Here is a 17047-nt window from a genome sequence, read left to right as displayed (position 1 = left end):
CTTGTATTGTATGCCGGGTTAATTCTCAGTATCTGTTCTTCTTTGGTATGTATGGACCCAGCACAGTACCACTTCTCTTGTATGCCGGGTGTAATTCTCAGTATCTGTTCTTCTGTATGTATGAATTGTGCACAGTAACACTGCAGCAACAACAACCAACTCCAGTGTAGCTTACCCTACAGGGAGCCCATTGTTCCATCAACTAACTGAATGAATGCAATCTTTCTGGAATTCATTATTGTGACATCAAAGAAAAGCCGGGCGGCGCTCTCCTGACTGTCTGGTTGGTTGTTTCCAGGGAAGAAGCTGATAGATAAGAAGATGAGTGAGATCCAGGAAAGGCTGGAGAGGGGAGAGGAGGTGCAGGGGGAGTACCTGACCTATCTGTTGTCCAGCGGAAAGCTGACCATGACCGAGGTGTACGGCAGTGTGTGCGAGCTGCTGCTGGCCGGTGTGGACACCGTACGTAATCAATGTGTATTTGTTTTATTTTATTTAAATCTTCTGCAATGTAGGGCTCATTCAAAAATAAAAACACAAAGCACAAAAACACATCGTGATTGACACACAAAAAAAACGGCCGATCGTTCGTCCGATATTCTCATCGTGTGTACGGGGCAAAAGGAGCGACCTTTGTCGAAGAGACACGCTGGAAAACCAGCATCTAATCAGCGCTGGCAGCCAATGGCTGCGAGCACTGGTTAGTGTGTTCTGTCCAGGAGAGTCCCCATGTCAGAACACAAAGGCACAGCAGGAGAGATCATTGTACTAACATCACTATGGGTTGAACAAAGAAAAAAACTAATGCCCCGTACACAGGATGAGAATATCAGACGAACGATCGGCCGTTTTTTTTTCGCCTGCTAGTCTCACATCGAAAGTGAAAAGGTTACTAAAGATACGAAAATTCTCCTATGAAAGAAAATAATTTTGAAAGTGATGTCATGAATTGCGTTGTATATGTATTGTATTTTCAGACGTCTACTGTACTGATTAAACGAAAATCGGACGATCTGGTATCGCACAAGAAATATTTTTGCACTTGTCCCTTTGGATATTGTCATACGAATCGTCGTGCTCAAAAGCTGTGTACTAACGATCCAATGATTGGACGATCGGTCCTCGGACGATTTTCTTATAGTGTGTAGGGGGCATAAATGTGTGTACCGGGCTTTAGACAACAGACATCAAAGCAGTAGCAATATATTTGCAAACTATACATGGAGTCATATTTTATGTAAATGATATAAAGAAGAATAATGGTTTGGGGTCACTTATTTATTTTTTAGTTCAAACGTATTTTAACAATCTTAGTGTAGCTCTCACCCCTGAAGGAGACGCTGTTCTTCGGGATCCCCTGCTCCTTCTCCAGCAGTGGGCAGCATTTTCCTCCATAGGCTCCCTGGCTCTCCCCCCTCATGGTTGATCTGTATGATGGCAGCAGAGAAGAGTGGGATGACAGCTGCAGCAGTGTGTAGATGTTGCAAAGCCAGAGACATGCGGCCACCATAGCGCAGGTGCTGCTGGCAGGGCTACATTTGTTTTAATGAGTGACAAAGGATTTCCTTAGCACCAAGGGGTAGCTAAAGAGACAGCACAGTGGTATATATCTTCTTTCAGGCACAGTGAATCTGAATGCAACCTGAAAGAAGCTGTAGTGAGGGAGGAGATTAGTCTTTGCATTGACTGATGTAACTTGTGTCAGGTTGAGCTACTGAGTTCAGTAAACAATAGAAATTTTACAGCAAAGAAGCACAGGAGATACTTTAAATCCCAATCACAGGAATTGCCTGTATAGCTGAGGAAAACAAAAAGAGTAAAATTTCCCTGTAACAGATGACCCTCTCCACCAGGTATAGGAATATTTTGGCTTTTGTAACAGAATGTAGACTGTTTTGTTGATGATCCATTCAGGTGAGATTTTGATATAAAAACAACAAATACCTCCTCTGCTTCTTGTCCTTCACAGACATCCAACACATTAACCTGGTCTCTCTATCATCTGGCAAAAGACCCGGAGCTCCAAGAGGCCCTGTACCAGGAGTCCATAAAAGCCGTTCCTTTAGATCGAATACCCACCGCAGATGATCTCACCAACATGCCCCTGCTGAGGGGTGCAATCAAAGAGACCCTGCGGTGAGTCTGGGGACGGGTACAATGTGAGAACACACAGCCTGATGAGAAAGAAATGTTGCAACTTTTTTCTCCTAACTTTGCTACTTCTCAGTGAGGAAACTTGGTGTTGGATATTCAACATCTGCAGACTTCATGTTGTAAAATCAGGTGAAACGTTGCAGTTGAAGTGCAGCAAGATGTATTTTGCAACCGTAAAAGATAACAGATGTCATCTGCAAAATACTTGAAAGTATGAGCAAAAAGGTGACACTCATCCTGCTCCACCTACCAGTAGTGACTCAGCAGCTCAGCTCTCCCTACTCCTCCACTCCAAGCAGGGAGTCTACAGCTCAGCTCTTCCTACTCCTCCACTCCAAGCAGGGAGTCTGCAGCTCAGCTCTTCCTACTCATCCACTCCAAGCAGGGAGTCTGCAGCTCAGCTCTCCCTACTCCTCCACTCCAAGCAGGGAGTATGCAGCTCAGCTCTTCCTACTCCTCCACTCCAAGCAGGGAGTCTGCAGCTCAGCTCTTCCTACTCCCTCATTCAACCTTCATTCTTTTCATTCTTTTTTATTCCAAGCAGTGAAAGTACCTGAATTTGACTAAGAGCTTGTTCAAACCTGTGACTATGTTGCTGTCCCTCTGAAAAGAGACCTGTAGTGGATCACTTCTCAGAGGGTATCTGATAGGTGGTGGGCAGATATTATCCTCACTGCCTGCTTTAACCCTTAAATGCTGACCCACCATGCCACAGCCTTGTGCATTGCACATGGTTGCAGAGTGGTTAGGTGTCCCCATTCACTTAAAGGGGTTGCAGGGCACCACGACTTGATGCTTTCACCTGCAAATGCAACATGCCATTTAATTTTGGCTGGGTACAGTCCTGAGCAGCTTCATCTCTGTTTTTAGATGAGTGCTCAGGGGGCAGGTACACAGTTACATAGTTAGTCTGGCTGAAAAAAGGCAAACGTCCTGATCCCCCGAGAGGCAATTGGATATTCCCTGGATTAACTTTACCTATAAATGTTATATCCAGTTATATTCTGTGTATCCAAGAAAGAATCCAGGACTTTCCTACAGCAATCCACTGAGCTGGCCAGAACTCTTGAGGGAGTCTATTCCACATTTTCACAGCTCTTACTGTGAAGAAACCTTTCCGTGTTTGGAGATGAAATTTCTTTTCCTCCAGACGTAAAGAGCGCCCCCTTGTCCTCTGTGATGACCTCAGGGGGAATAACTACACCGAGTTCACTATATGAACCAATGATGTATTTATACATGGAGATCATATCCCCCCTTATGTATTATACATGGAGATCATATCCCCCCTTATGTATTATACATGGAGATCATATCCCCCCTTATGTATTATACATGGAGATCATATCCCCCTTATGTATTATACATGGTGATCATATCCCCCCTTATGTAATATACATGGTGATCATATCCCCCCTTATGTATTATACATGGAGATCATATACCCCGTATGTATTATACATGGAGATCATATCCCCCCTAATGTATTATACATGGAGATCATATCCCCCCTTATGTATTATACATGGAGATCATATCCCCCTTATGTATTATACATGGAGATCATATCCCCCCTTATGTATTATACATGGTGATCATATCCCCCCTTATGTATTATACATGGAGATCATATCCCCCCTAATGTATTATACATGGAGATCATATCCCCCCTTATGTATTATACATGGAGATCATATCCCCCCTCATGTGTTATACATGGAGATCATATCCCCCCCTTATGTATTATACATGGAGATCATATCCCCCCTTATGTATTATACATGGAGATCATATCCCCCTTATGTATTATACATGGAGATCATATCCCCCTTATGTATTATACACAGAGGTCATATCCCCCCTTATGTATTATACATGGAGATCATATCCCCCCTTATGTATTATACACGGACATCATATCCCCCCTTATGTATTATACATGGAGATCATATCCCCCCTTATATTTTATACATGGAGATCATATCCCCCTTATGTATTATACATGAAGATCATATCCCCCCTTATGTATTATACATGGAGATCATATCCCCCCTTATGTTTTATACATGGAGATCATATCTCCCCTTATGTATTATACATGGAGATCATATCCCCCCTTATGTTTTATACATGGAGATCATATCCCCCTTATGTATTATACATGATATCATATCCCCCCTTATGTATTATACATGGAGATCATATCCCCCTTATGTATTATACATGGAGATCATATCCCCCTTATGTATTATACACAGAGGTCATATCCCCCCTTATGTATTATACATGGACATCATATCCCCCCTTATGTATTATACATGGAGATCATATCCCCCCTTATGTATTATACATGGAGATCATATCCCCCCCTTATGTATTATACATGAAGATCATATCCCCCCTTATGTATTATACATGGAGATCATATCCCCCTTATGTATTATACATGGAGATCATATCCCCCCTTATGTATTATACATGGAGATCATATCCCCCCTTATGTTTTATACATGGAGATCATATCCCCTCTTATGTATTATACATGGAGATCATATCCCCCCCTTATGTATTATACATGGAGATCATACCCCCCCTTATGTATTATACATGGAGATCATATCCCTCCTTATGAATTATACATGGAGATCATATCCCCCTTATGTATTATACATGGAGATCATATCCCCCTTATGTATTATACATGGAGATCATATCCCCCCTCATGTATTATACATGGAGATCATATCCACTCGTATGTGTTATACATGGAGATCATATCCCCCTTATGTATTATACATGGAGATCATATCCCCTCTTATGTATTATACATGGTGATCATATCCCCCCTTATGTATTATACATGGTGATCATATCCCCCCCTTATGTATTATACATGGAGATCATATCCCCCTTATGTATTATACATGGATATCATATCCCCTCTTATGTATTATACATGGAGATCATATCCCCCTTATGTATTATACACGGACATCATATCCCCCCTTATGTATTATACATGGAGATCATATCCCCCCTTATATTTTATACATGGAGATCATATCCCCCTTATGTATTATACATGAAGATCATATCCCCCCTTATGTATTATACATGGAGATCATATCCCCCCTTATGTATTATACATGGAGATCATATCTCCCCTTATGTATTATACATGGAGATCATAACCCCCTTATGTTTTATACATGGAGATCATATCCCCCTTATGTATTATACATGGAGATCATATCCCCCCTTATGTATTATACATGGTGATCATATCCCCCCTTATGTATTATACATGGAGATCATATCCCCCCTTATGTTTTATACATGGAGATCATATCCCCTCTTATGTATTATACATGGAGATCATATCCCCCCCCTTATGTATTATACATGGTGATCATATCCCTCCTTATGAATTATACATGGAGATCATATCCCCCTTATGTATTATACATGGAGATCATATCCCCCTTATGTATTATACATGGAGATCATATCCCCCCTCATGTATTATACATGGAGATCATATCCTCTCGTATGTGTTATACATGGAGATCATATCCCCCTTATGTATTATACATGGAGATCATATCCCCTCTTATGTGTTATACATGGTGATCATATCCCCCCTTATGTATTATACATGGAGATCATATCCCCCTTATGTATTATACATGGAGATCATATCCCCTCTTATGTATTATACATGGAGATCATATCCCCCCTTATGTATTATACATGGAGATCATATCCCCCCTTATGTATTATACTTGGTGATCATATCCCCCTTATGTATTATACATGGAGATCATATCCCCCCTTATGTATTATACATGGAGATCATATCCCCTCTTATGTATTATACATGGAGATCATATCCCCCCCTAATGTATTATACATGGAGGTCATATCCCCCTTATGTATTATACATGGAGATCATATCCCCCTTATATATTATACATGGAGATCATATCCCCCTTATATATTATACATGGAGATCATATCCCCCCTCGTGTGTTATACATGGAGATCATATCCCCCCTTATGTATTATACATGGAGATCATATCCCCCTTATGTATTATACATGGAGATCATATCCCCCTTATGTATTATACACAGAGATCATATCCCCCCTTATGTATTATACATGGAGATCATATCCCCTCTTATGTTTTATACATGGAGATCATATCCCCCCTTATGTATTATACACAGACATCATATCCCCCCTTATGTATTATACATGGAGATCATATCCCCCCTTATGTTTTATACATGGAGATCATATCCCCCTTATGTATTATACATGAAGATCATATCCCCCCTTATGTATTATACATGGAGATCATATCCCCCCTTATGTTTTACACATGGAGATCATATCCACTCTTATGTGTTATACATGGAGATCATATCCCCCCTTATGTATTATACATGGAGATCATATCCCCCCTTATGTTTTACACATGGAGATCATATCCACTCTTATGTGTTATACATGGAGATCATATCCCCCCTTATGTATTATACATGGAGATCATATCCCCCCTTATGTATTATACATGGTGATCATATCCCCCTTATGTATTATACATGGAGATCATATCCCCCCTTATGTATTATACATGGAGATCATATCCCCCCTTATGTATTATACATGGAGATCATATCCCCCTTATGTATTATACATGGAGATCATATCCCCCTTATGTATTATACATGGAGATCATATCCCCCTTATGTATTATACATGGTGATCATATCCCCCCTTATGTATTATACATGGAGATCATATCCCCCCTTATGTATTATACATGGAGATCATATCCCCCTTATGTATTATACATGGAGATCATATCCCCCTTATGTATTATACATGGAGATCATATCCCCCCTTATGTATTATACTTGGTGATCATATCCCCCTTATGTATTATACATGGAGATCATATCCCCCCTTATGTATTATACATGGAGATCATATCCCCTCTTATGTATTATACATGGAGATCATATCCCCCCTTATGTATTATACATGGAGATCATATCCCCCCTTATGTATTATACTTGGTGATCATATCCCCCTTATGTATTATACATGGAGATCATATCCCCCCTTATGTATTATACATGGAGATCATATCCCCCCTTATGTATTATACATGGAGATCATATCCCCCCCTCATGTATTATACATGGAGGTCATATCCCCCTTATGTATTATACATGGAGATCATATCCCCCTTATATATTATACATGGAGATCATATCCCCCCTCGTGTGTTATACATGGAGATCATATCCCCCCTTATGTATTATACATGGAGATCATATCCCCCTTATGTATTATACATGGAGATCATATCCCCTTATGTATTATACACAGAGATCATATCCCCCCTTATGTATTATACATGGAGATCATATCCCCTCTTATGTTTTATACATGGAGATCATATCCCCCCTTATGTATTATACACAGACATCATATCCCCCCTTATGTATTATACATGGAGATCATATCCCCCCTTATGTTTTATACATGGAGATCATATCCCCCTTATGTATTATACATGAAGATCATATCCCCCCTTATGTATTATACATGGAGATCATATCCCCCCTTATGTTTTACACATGGAGATCATATCCACTCTTATGTGTTATACATGGAGATCATATCCCCCCTTATGTATTATACATGGAGATCATATCCCCCCTTATGTATTATACATGGTGATCATATCCCCCTTATGTATTATACATGGAGATCATATCCCCCCTTATGTATTATACATGGAGATCATATCCCCCCTTATGTATTATACATGGAGATCATATCCCCCCTTATGTATTATACATGGAGATCATATCCCCCTTATGTATTATACATGGAGATCATATCCCCCTTATGTATTATACATGGAGATCATATCCCCCTTATGTATTATACATGGTGATCATATCCCCCCTTATGTATTATACATGGAGATCATATCCCCCCTTATGTATTATACATGGAGATCATATCCCCCTTATGTATTATACATGGAGATCATATCCCCCTTATGTATTATACATGGAGATCATATCCCCCCTTATGTATTATACATGGAGATCATATCCCCCTTATGTATTATACATGGAGATCATATCCCCTCTTATGTTTTATACATGGAGATCATATCCCCCCTTATGTATTATACACAGACATCATATCCCCCCTTATGTATTATACATGGAGATCATATCCCCCCTTATGTTTTATACATGGAGATCATATCCCCCTTATGTATTATACATGAAGATCATATCCCCCCTTATGTATTATACATGGAGATCATATCCCCCCTTATGTATTATACATGGAGATCATATCCCCCCTTATGTATTATACATGGAGATCATATCCCCCCTTATGTTTTATACATGGAGATCATACCCCCCTTATGTATTATACATGGAGATCATATCCCCCCTTATGTAATATACATGGAGATCATATCCCCCCCTTATGTATTATACATGGAGATCATATCTCCCCTTATGTATTATACATGGAGATCATATTCCCCCTTATGTATTATACATGGAGATCATATCCCCCCCCCTTATGTATTATACATGGAGATCATATCCCCCTTATGTATTATACATGGAGATCATATCCCCCCCTTATGTATTATACATGGAGATCATATCCCCCCTTATGTATTATACATGGAGATCATATCCCCCTTATGTATTATACATGGAGATCATATCCCCCCTTATGTATTATACATGGAGATCATATCCCCCCTTATGTATTATACATGGATATCATATCCCCCCTTATGTATTATACATGGAGATCATATCCCCCCTTATGTATTATACATGGAGATCATATACCCCCTTATGTATTATACATGGTGATCATATCCCCCTTATGTATTATACATGGAGATCATGTCCCACCTTATGTATTATACATGGAGATCATATCCCCCCTTATGTAATATACATGGAGATCATATCCCCCCTTATGTATTATACATGGAGATCATATCCCCCCTTATGTATTATACATGGAGATCATATCCCCCCTTATGTATTATACATGGAGATCATATCCCCCCTTATGTATTATACATGGAGATCATATCCCCCTTATGTATTATACATGGAGATCATATCCCCCCTTATGTATTATACATGGTGATCACGGTGGAGGAATGTGCATGGATTGGGGGAATGTGCATGGATCGAGGAATGTGTATGGATTGGGGGAATGTGCATGGATTGGGGGAATGTGCATGAATTGAGCAATGTGTATGGATTGGGGGAATGTGCATGGATTGGGGAATGTGTATGGATTGGGGGAATGTGCATGGATTGGGGAATGTGTATGGATTGGGGGAATGTGCATGGATTGGGGAACGTGTATGGATTGGGGGAATGTGCATGGATTGGGGAATGTGTATGGATTGGGGGAATGTTCATGGATTGGGGGAATGTGCATGAATTGAGGAATGTGGATGGATTAGGGGAATGTGCATAGATTGGGGAATGTTTATGGATTGGGGGAATGTGCATGGATTGGGGGAATGTGCATGGATTGGGGGATGTGCATGGTTTGGGGGAATGTGCATGGATTGGGGAATGTGTATGGATTGGGGGAATGTGCATGGATTGGGGGAATGTGCATGGATTGGGGAATGTGCATAGATTGGGGAATGTGTATGGATTGGGGGAATGTGCATGGATTGGGGGAATGTGCATGGATTAGGAAATGTGTATGGATTGGGGGAATGTGCATGGATTGGAGGAATGTGCATGGATTGGGGGAATGTGCATGGATTGGAGGAATGTGGATGGATTGGAGGAATGTGCATGGATTGGGGGAATGTGCATGGATTGGGGGAATGTGGATGGATTGGAGGAATGTGCATGGATTGGGGGAATGTGCATGGATTGGAGGAATGTGCATGGATTGGGGGAATGTGCATGGATTGGAGGAATGTGGATGGATTGGAGGAATGTGCATGGATTGGGGGAATGTGCATGGATTGGAGGAATGTGGATGGATTGGAGGATTGTGCATGGATTGGGGGAATGTGCATGGATTGGGGAAATGTGCATGGATTGGAGGATAGTGGATGGATTGGAGGAATGTGCATGGATTGGGGGAATGTGCATGGATTGGAGGAATGTGGATGGATTGGAGGAATGTGGATGGATTGGGGGAATGTGGATGGATTGGGGGAATGTGCATGGATTGGGGGAATGTGCATGGATTGGAGGAATGTGGATGGATTGGAGGAATGTGGATGGATTGGGGGAATGTGGATGGATTGGGGGAATTTCGCATGGATTGGAGGAATGTGGATGGATTGGGGGAATGTGGATGGATTGGGGGAATGTGCATGGATTGGAGGAATGTGGATGGATTGGAGGAATATGGATGGATTGGAGGAATATGGATGGATTGGAGGAATGTGCATGGATTGGGGGAATGTGCATGGATTGGAGGAATGTGCATCCATTGGGGGAATGTGTTCTGGTGGGTGGTCAGGGGGTGTTAAAATCTTAATTCAACCGCCTGGTTTTTAACACACATCCCCCCCCCCCCCGACCAAACATTTGAACAAATCGTAGCACTACCCCTTAAGGGTTGTTTAGTTTTTCGTGTTCCCTATCAACCTGGACCTCTTGCTGAAAGCCTAACATCTGCTTACACCGCCGTGCTCTTGTGGCCAAAAGGAATCACAACTGTAAAACCGACACACACAAATTAGTATAAACCAAGCTGAAGTTTATATTGGAATTAAAGGTAACTTCATCAAAAAGAACAAAATGACACTGAATATGCAGCATATATAATCACATTTGGCAACTGGGAGCAAAAGACGACATTCACAGTGAAGCAACAATAACTATTAGCAGGCCTGCTTTCAGAAATAATCCAATGTCTCCAATCTCAGGGGACTGCTGAATCCCCAGTGAGCAGAAACAACTATCAAGAAACAGATAAGCGCACCATGGGCTCTCAGAACTAGATGACAAAGATTAAATGTGAAGTAAAGAGAATTCTTATTCGAAATTATGCAATGTCCCTTTAAGAGAACTACAGTGTCTTCTGAACGCTTGTTGGGACCCAGTTGGTTTGAAGTTGAGTTGAGGTGTGGAATATAGTTCCTCAGGATGGCAACATGAAAATAGTGAGGGGAAAAAGGTGAAGAATGAACACTTTTCCTCTTGCTGGTAGCAAATTAGTGCAGGGGTCCCCTTTAAAACACTAAACATAGGGCGGGCTTAAAGTAATCAATAGCAGCAATTGGCAATAGTGTCTATGGACAAAGATAACTCCCTCTGGATATCAAAATGAACAGTGGTAGGAATCCTATTTCATTGAAAAAGGGAACTTTTCTGTTTGAGTTGGCTCTGCTGTATCCTGGCCTGCAACTCTGTTCCCTGCGGTCAGCTTGTATGATAGCCTGTAATGCAGATGTATCCCAACAATGGCGACTGGGAGAACTAGGCCGCAAACTGAGGCAACTGTATGTAATGTTCACAACTATGTGCACGTAGATAGCTGAGGTGGCAAACTGTCAGTATTCACTTGGTTAGTGGGTCTCTCACCCAGTCAATGTGGTCTGGCAGATCGTATCGGTCAGTCCTTCCCCACAGACGGGGTCAGCCCACGGACTCTCCAATTCAGGCTTGGCGTCTTGTGTGGTCTCCTGCTGTCAGATTGGCCTGCTGGGCAACGTGGCAGACCGGGTGGTCAGTAGGCTCTTTCCACTCTTTCCCTCTCTCCAACCCTGGCTCCGCAGCCTAGTTCTGCACTTCAGCCATCAGCACACCTCCTTCTTCTTCAGTCTCTCCTCGCACTCTCCTGGCCAATCTTTCGGACTTTGATATTTATATGCCCCCGCCCACACACTACCTCTCTTGGGAAATGTAGTCCCTGAATGCCCTGCTCACCAGTCCTGCTGTTCTGCATACAAGTCCCACATGGCTGTTTTGTCCATGTGAGCGATCCTGAATGGCAGACCACCGCCATCTAATGTCCATCTTAATGTATTGCAAGTAATAACATTTCAATGGTTACAAAAGCTTAAGTCCCGCCTCTGTCCTTCGCCACCATTATTCTTCTGCTACTGCCACTGACACATGTCTTCCTCCTATAGGTTGTATCCTGTTATTCCGACCAATGCAAGAACCATCACTGACAAGGAGCTGGTGATTGAAGGTTACAAATTTCCCAAGAGGGTAAGTGATCCTATAGATGGTGTAGATACCCGGAACACACCGCGATTGCATGAACGTTAGGGACTTCCTGAGTTCTGTATAATTAATCGCAGCCATATTCAGTGGGCTCATTGTACAGTGTTAAAGAAACTAAAGGAAATCTGTAGAAAGAGAAATGAAGCAGGGGCGCCATTGCTGAAAATGCTAATTGCATGGTGGCCTTTGGGTCATTGGCTGGAGCAGTGCTTTAAAAGACATCTCCACTTTTAATGAACTTTAAATTAAAGAAAATACCACCCTGTTAAAAAAAAAAAAAGAGAAAAAAAATGTATTTACTCTCTTTACACTCCTCTCTGCCGTCCACCACTGTCTGCCAATCCTTATTTGTGCTCTATGACACCCATGATCAATCCACTTCCTTATTACACAGGCAGTCATTGACACACCCCCTGGAGGTGGCACATCACATGCACAATGGAATGCAGAATAAACAGGTGTTCTCATATCATAAAATGAGCTCCACACTGCCGATAATGGGGACAAAGGACCTCTTTCCTCAAATGACCAACCAGAAGACATTTGGAATTAAGACAGGCCTGCCAAAAATAATATTTTACAAAATTGGTGCATGGAGGGTTGCAGGACCTGGAGAGGGGGAGGGTAACAATGTGAAGTTAGAATTTAAAGGCATAGTCCAACTTGGGACAATGGTCACATTCTCCTACCCCACCCTCTAGACCAGGGGTGTCAAACTGGTGGCCCTCCAGCTGTTGCAAAACTACATGTCCCATCATGCCTCTGCCTTTGGAAGTCATGCTTGAAACTGTCATTCTTGCAATGCCTCATGGGACTTGTAGTTTGGCAACAGCTGGAGGGCTGCCAGTTTGACACCTGTGCTCTAGAGCATCCTGATGTTTGTTGAATTTGTTGAATTTGGCATGGCTGTGAATGGCTCCACCCGTACATCCACCATCCATTTACAGACTCATTCACAGGGAATGTGAAGACTACAAGTCCCATCTACCACTGGGGCAAGGGACTGGTAGATTGTGCTGGCACAAGTGCACTCGTTATCCACATTTTACTTCCTCCAGCAGAAAGTTCGTACCTTGCACCTTGGGCAGGGATATTGACAATGCAGGAGCCTGTTGCAATGCACTGATCATTATTCTAATGCTCTTTGGGTCTTAAAGGAGAAGTACAGCCAAAGCTCACTGGATCACAGGAGTGCAACATTAACTGCACAGCTGTGACCCATTTTCAGCCGACAGGGGGCTAAAGTCTGTTGTTGACTGATGTCACTCAGCCGGTCCAGGCTGGGGAAGATCCTGCCTTTAAAGTCAGGATCCACCTAGATCCCTGGAGCAGCACCAGGTTCAGCTTCTCAGTGATCTGCTGAGAGCCTGAACATGCAGCTCCCTCCCCCTCCACAGCCCAGCACTCCAGTGAGCACTGGGGGGACAGAGAATACAGTGTTGACTGATAGTCCTGCTCACTGCTCAGAGTGGCTGTAAGGACTCAGTGATCATGTGATTTATTTATTTATTTCAGGTACTTATATAGCGCCATCAATGTACTCAGCACTTTACATATATATTGTACATTCACATCAGTCCCTAACCCTCAAGGGGCGTACAATCTAAGGTCCCTAACTCACATTCATACATACACATATTATGGACAATTTAGACAGGATCCCATTCACCTACCAGCATGTCTTTGGAGTGTGGGAGGAAACTGGAGTAGCCAGAGAAAACCCACGCAGGCACAGGGAGAACATGCAAACTCCAGGCAGGAGGTGCTGTGATTGGGATTTGAAGCAACGACCGCTAGTTCTACCAGGTGGAAGTGCTAACCATTTGGTTAGAGGACGGTTTGGGTGATATTTGGAGACAAGATTGGTGATGTAATTTGGGGCGGAGTTATAACAGGTAAATTTCTGGATAACAAAATCCGAATTTCGATTCAGAACACAACAAGCTGCGTGTCTAATTATTTGTAAAGTATCCTCACATTGATGGGAGAACTAAGATGGAGGTCCACTTGGTGGACTGAGAAGAAGAAGCTATGAGTCGGGGGTCAGTGGAAGCTGCTTCTGTTGTCTCTTTGGGTTTTTTTATAGGAAAGACAAGATAGCGGTCTCTTTTTTTTCTTCCAGACTCTCTTCGCCTTCTGCCATTACGCCATCTCCAGAGATGAAGCCCACTTCCCGAATCCGGAGGCGTTTTATCCCCAGCGGTGGCTGCGGGAAGAAGGGATGACCCACCACCCATTCAGTTCAATTCCTTTCGGCTATGGGGTGCGAGCCTGTGTTGGCAAGAGGATCGCCGAGCTGGAGATGCATCTGGCACTTTCACGGGTAAGCGTGCGAAGATAAAGGAGCAAAAGAGGGATTTTCACAGAGGGAGAGAGCAGAGAGACTAGAGAGCAGGAGCCTCATGTGGTGTATTTATTGAAAAATGAACAAAAAGTCTACAAGAGGGATCATCTAAAAGAGTTTGGAGGAGAGCGGCAAGGAGAGTCCAAGTGAGTCCCCATGCAGGGTGGAAAGAAAGATAGCCTGTGGTGTCGGGATGTGATTGGCTCATCCTGCAACAGTATCCTGAGTAGGGATGACCTTAGGATTCAATCCAAAAAGTTTGGATTTAACCCTGGTTGTTCGGATAAATGCCCAAACACCTACCTGTCCGTCTCGTATAATCGTGGTATTACGTGATTGTACATGCAACTTCCTGCAGTCAGTGGTTAAAGATGGTGGCAGGTGTAGGCAGGGCTTTTTTTCCCACGGGAACACAAGGGAATGCTGTTCCGGCACCTCCAGCACTAAATATATGTAATGAGAAGGAGGGTTGGGGTGTGCTGGAGGGTCTATTTATGCTGGCTGCTGGGGGTCTGTTGTCACTGGGGGAAGGGGATCTATTGTGCCGGGGAGGTCTGTTGTTCCTGCAGGGGGGTCTATTTTTTGCTGGGGGTGGGTTATGTTGCTTGGGGGTCATTTGTTTCTGGGAAAGATCTACTGTTGAGGCAGGGATCTATTGTTGCTGGCTGCTGGAGGGTTTGTTGAAGCTGGTGGAGGTCGTTTGTTGCTGGTGAGGATCTATTGTTGCTGGAGGGTATTTTGTTGCAGGGTATCTATTGTTTCTGGGGGAGTCTATAATTGCTGGGGGAAGCTATTGTTTTTGAGAGGATCTATTGTTGCTGGAGGGTCTATTCTGCTGGCTAGGGGATCTATTTTATGCTTTTCTTGTTATCTTTAACACATTCCATACAAATTCCATACATTACACCACAAAATGACACTTGGCTCTGTAATCTCTAAAAGAGGCAGTACTGGGAGGTGAGTAGGGATGGAACCAAGGGACGGTGCTCGGAGATCAGTAGGGGGCAGAAAGAAGGGGTGGCTCAGAAATGGGATGTACCTGCACCTATTCTCTGAAAAAAGGGTGTAGGTATTGCGGAGTCAACTAGTGAAGTCACCAGTCCATTCACGTACATGTTTCCCCAGAAATCCACATCATGCCCTTATCTAGCCATCCAGACTGCCAGGCCAGGAAAGGAAAGGGGGGGGGGGCGGTGAGCATGTGCCCCCCTCCTTCAACCATACCAGGTCACATGACCTCAACATGGGGGGGGGGGGGTACCTTGTTATAGCATATTGATGAGGGCAAGGGCCTCTTTCCCACAACCCTGGCCAACCCCCACAACCCTGGCCTGATGGTTGTGTAGGTCTGCAGATGAAGAGCTTATCAAAATAACCATAAGGGAGTATCCACATATCTCCCCACCATGTGAATGAGTAAGGGGTACGTAGTTGCCCCAGTTGTTTGTTTTTTGTGTTTTTTTAAATTGCCTTCCAGTAGTGGTTTAAAATAGGCGGCACAGTGGCTTAGTGGTTAGCACTTCTGCCTTGTAGTAATTGAGTCATAGGTTTGATTCCCAACCATGGTGCCTCCTGCATGGAGTATGCATGTTATCTCTGTGTTCACGTGGGTTTCCTCCCACCCTCCAAAGACATGCTGGTAGGTTAACTGGCTCCTGTATAAATTGTCCTAGTTTCATCCCTGGCCATGTGGGATCTCCTGTGTGGTAGGGGTTGGGGAAAGACCTGACAACCTAATTGCTAAGAGAATTCATGGAAAAAGTTGCTTACGAGTGACGGTCCATGCAATCGCCAAGGGTTGGATACGACTGAATAGATAGATAGATAGATAGATAGCAGGGGTGGACTGACCACTTGGAAACTTGGGCACTGCCTGGGGTCAGTAGGGGGCCCCATGAGATGCCCCTGATACCTTTTTCATAGGCTTTTTTGAGTTTAGGCAAGGACACAGGGGCCCCATGAGCTGTCAGTCCACCCCTGATAGATAGATAGATAGATAGATAGATAGATAGATAGATAGATAGATAGATAGATAGATAGATAGATAGATAGATAGAGGTTTAAAATAACACTCACCTCCTCTCTAGTGGGTGCTGTCTCTGCAGTAATTCAATTTGGTCACTAGATGTCCTCTCTCCTCATGTCATTAACCCAGTAGAGACTGAGGACATACTGTGAGTGGACTCCCCTCACACTCACTGTGTGACCACCCACCGCCAGTAGAGGATCAAAGATGACCCAGAGAATCATGAGACCGGCCTGA

The 17047-nt window shown here is 43.0% G+C and overlaps 1 protein-coding gene across 2 annotated transcripts in view; it reads left to right on the top strand.

Annotated features, from left to right (window-relative positions):
• Positions 1-17047, top strand: part of LOC149457528 (sterol 26-hydroxylase, mitochondrial-like) — a 47973-nt gene that overhangs the window by 30397 nt on the left and 529 nt on the right. For both annotated transcript variants that reach the window (XM_089683573.1, XM_089683574.1), the window contains 4 exons: positions 299-462; positions 1970-2136; positions 12344-12425; positions 14563-14763. In XM_089683573.1, coding sequence (XP_089539699.1) covers positions 299-462; positions 1970-2136; positions 12344-12425; positions 14563-14763 — 614 coding nt within the window. The remainder of the gene's footprint in view (positions 1-298; positions 463-1969; positions 2137-12343; positions 12426-14562; positions 14764-17047) is intronic.

This window comes from Staurois parvus, unplaced genomic scaffold, assembly GCF_062004578.1.
Source record: "Staurois parvus isolate SC_StPar_1 unplaced genomic scaffold, SC_StPar_1.0 ptg000315l, whole genome shotgun sequence".
Lineage (NCBI taxonomy): Eukaryota > Metazoa > Chordata > Amphibia > Anura > Ranidae > Staurois > Staurois parvus.
The sequence above is the reverse complement of the archived record's forward strand: the minus strand, read 5'-3'. Positions and strand labels throughout refer to the sequence as shown.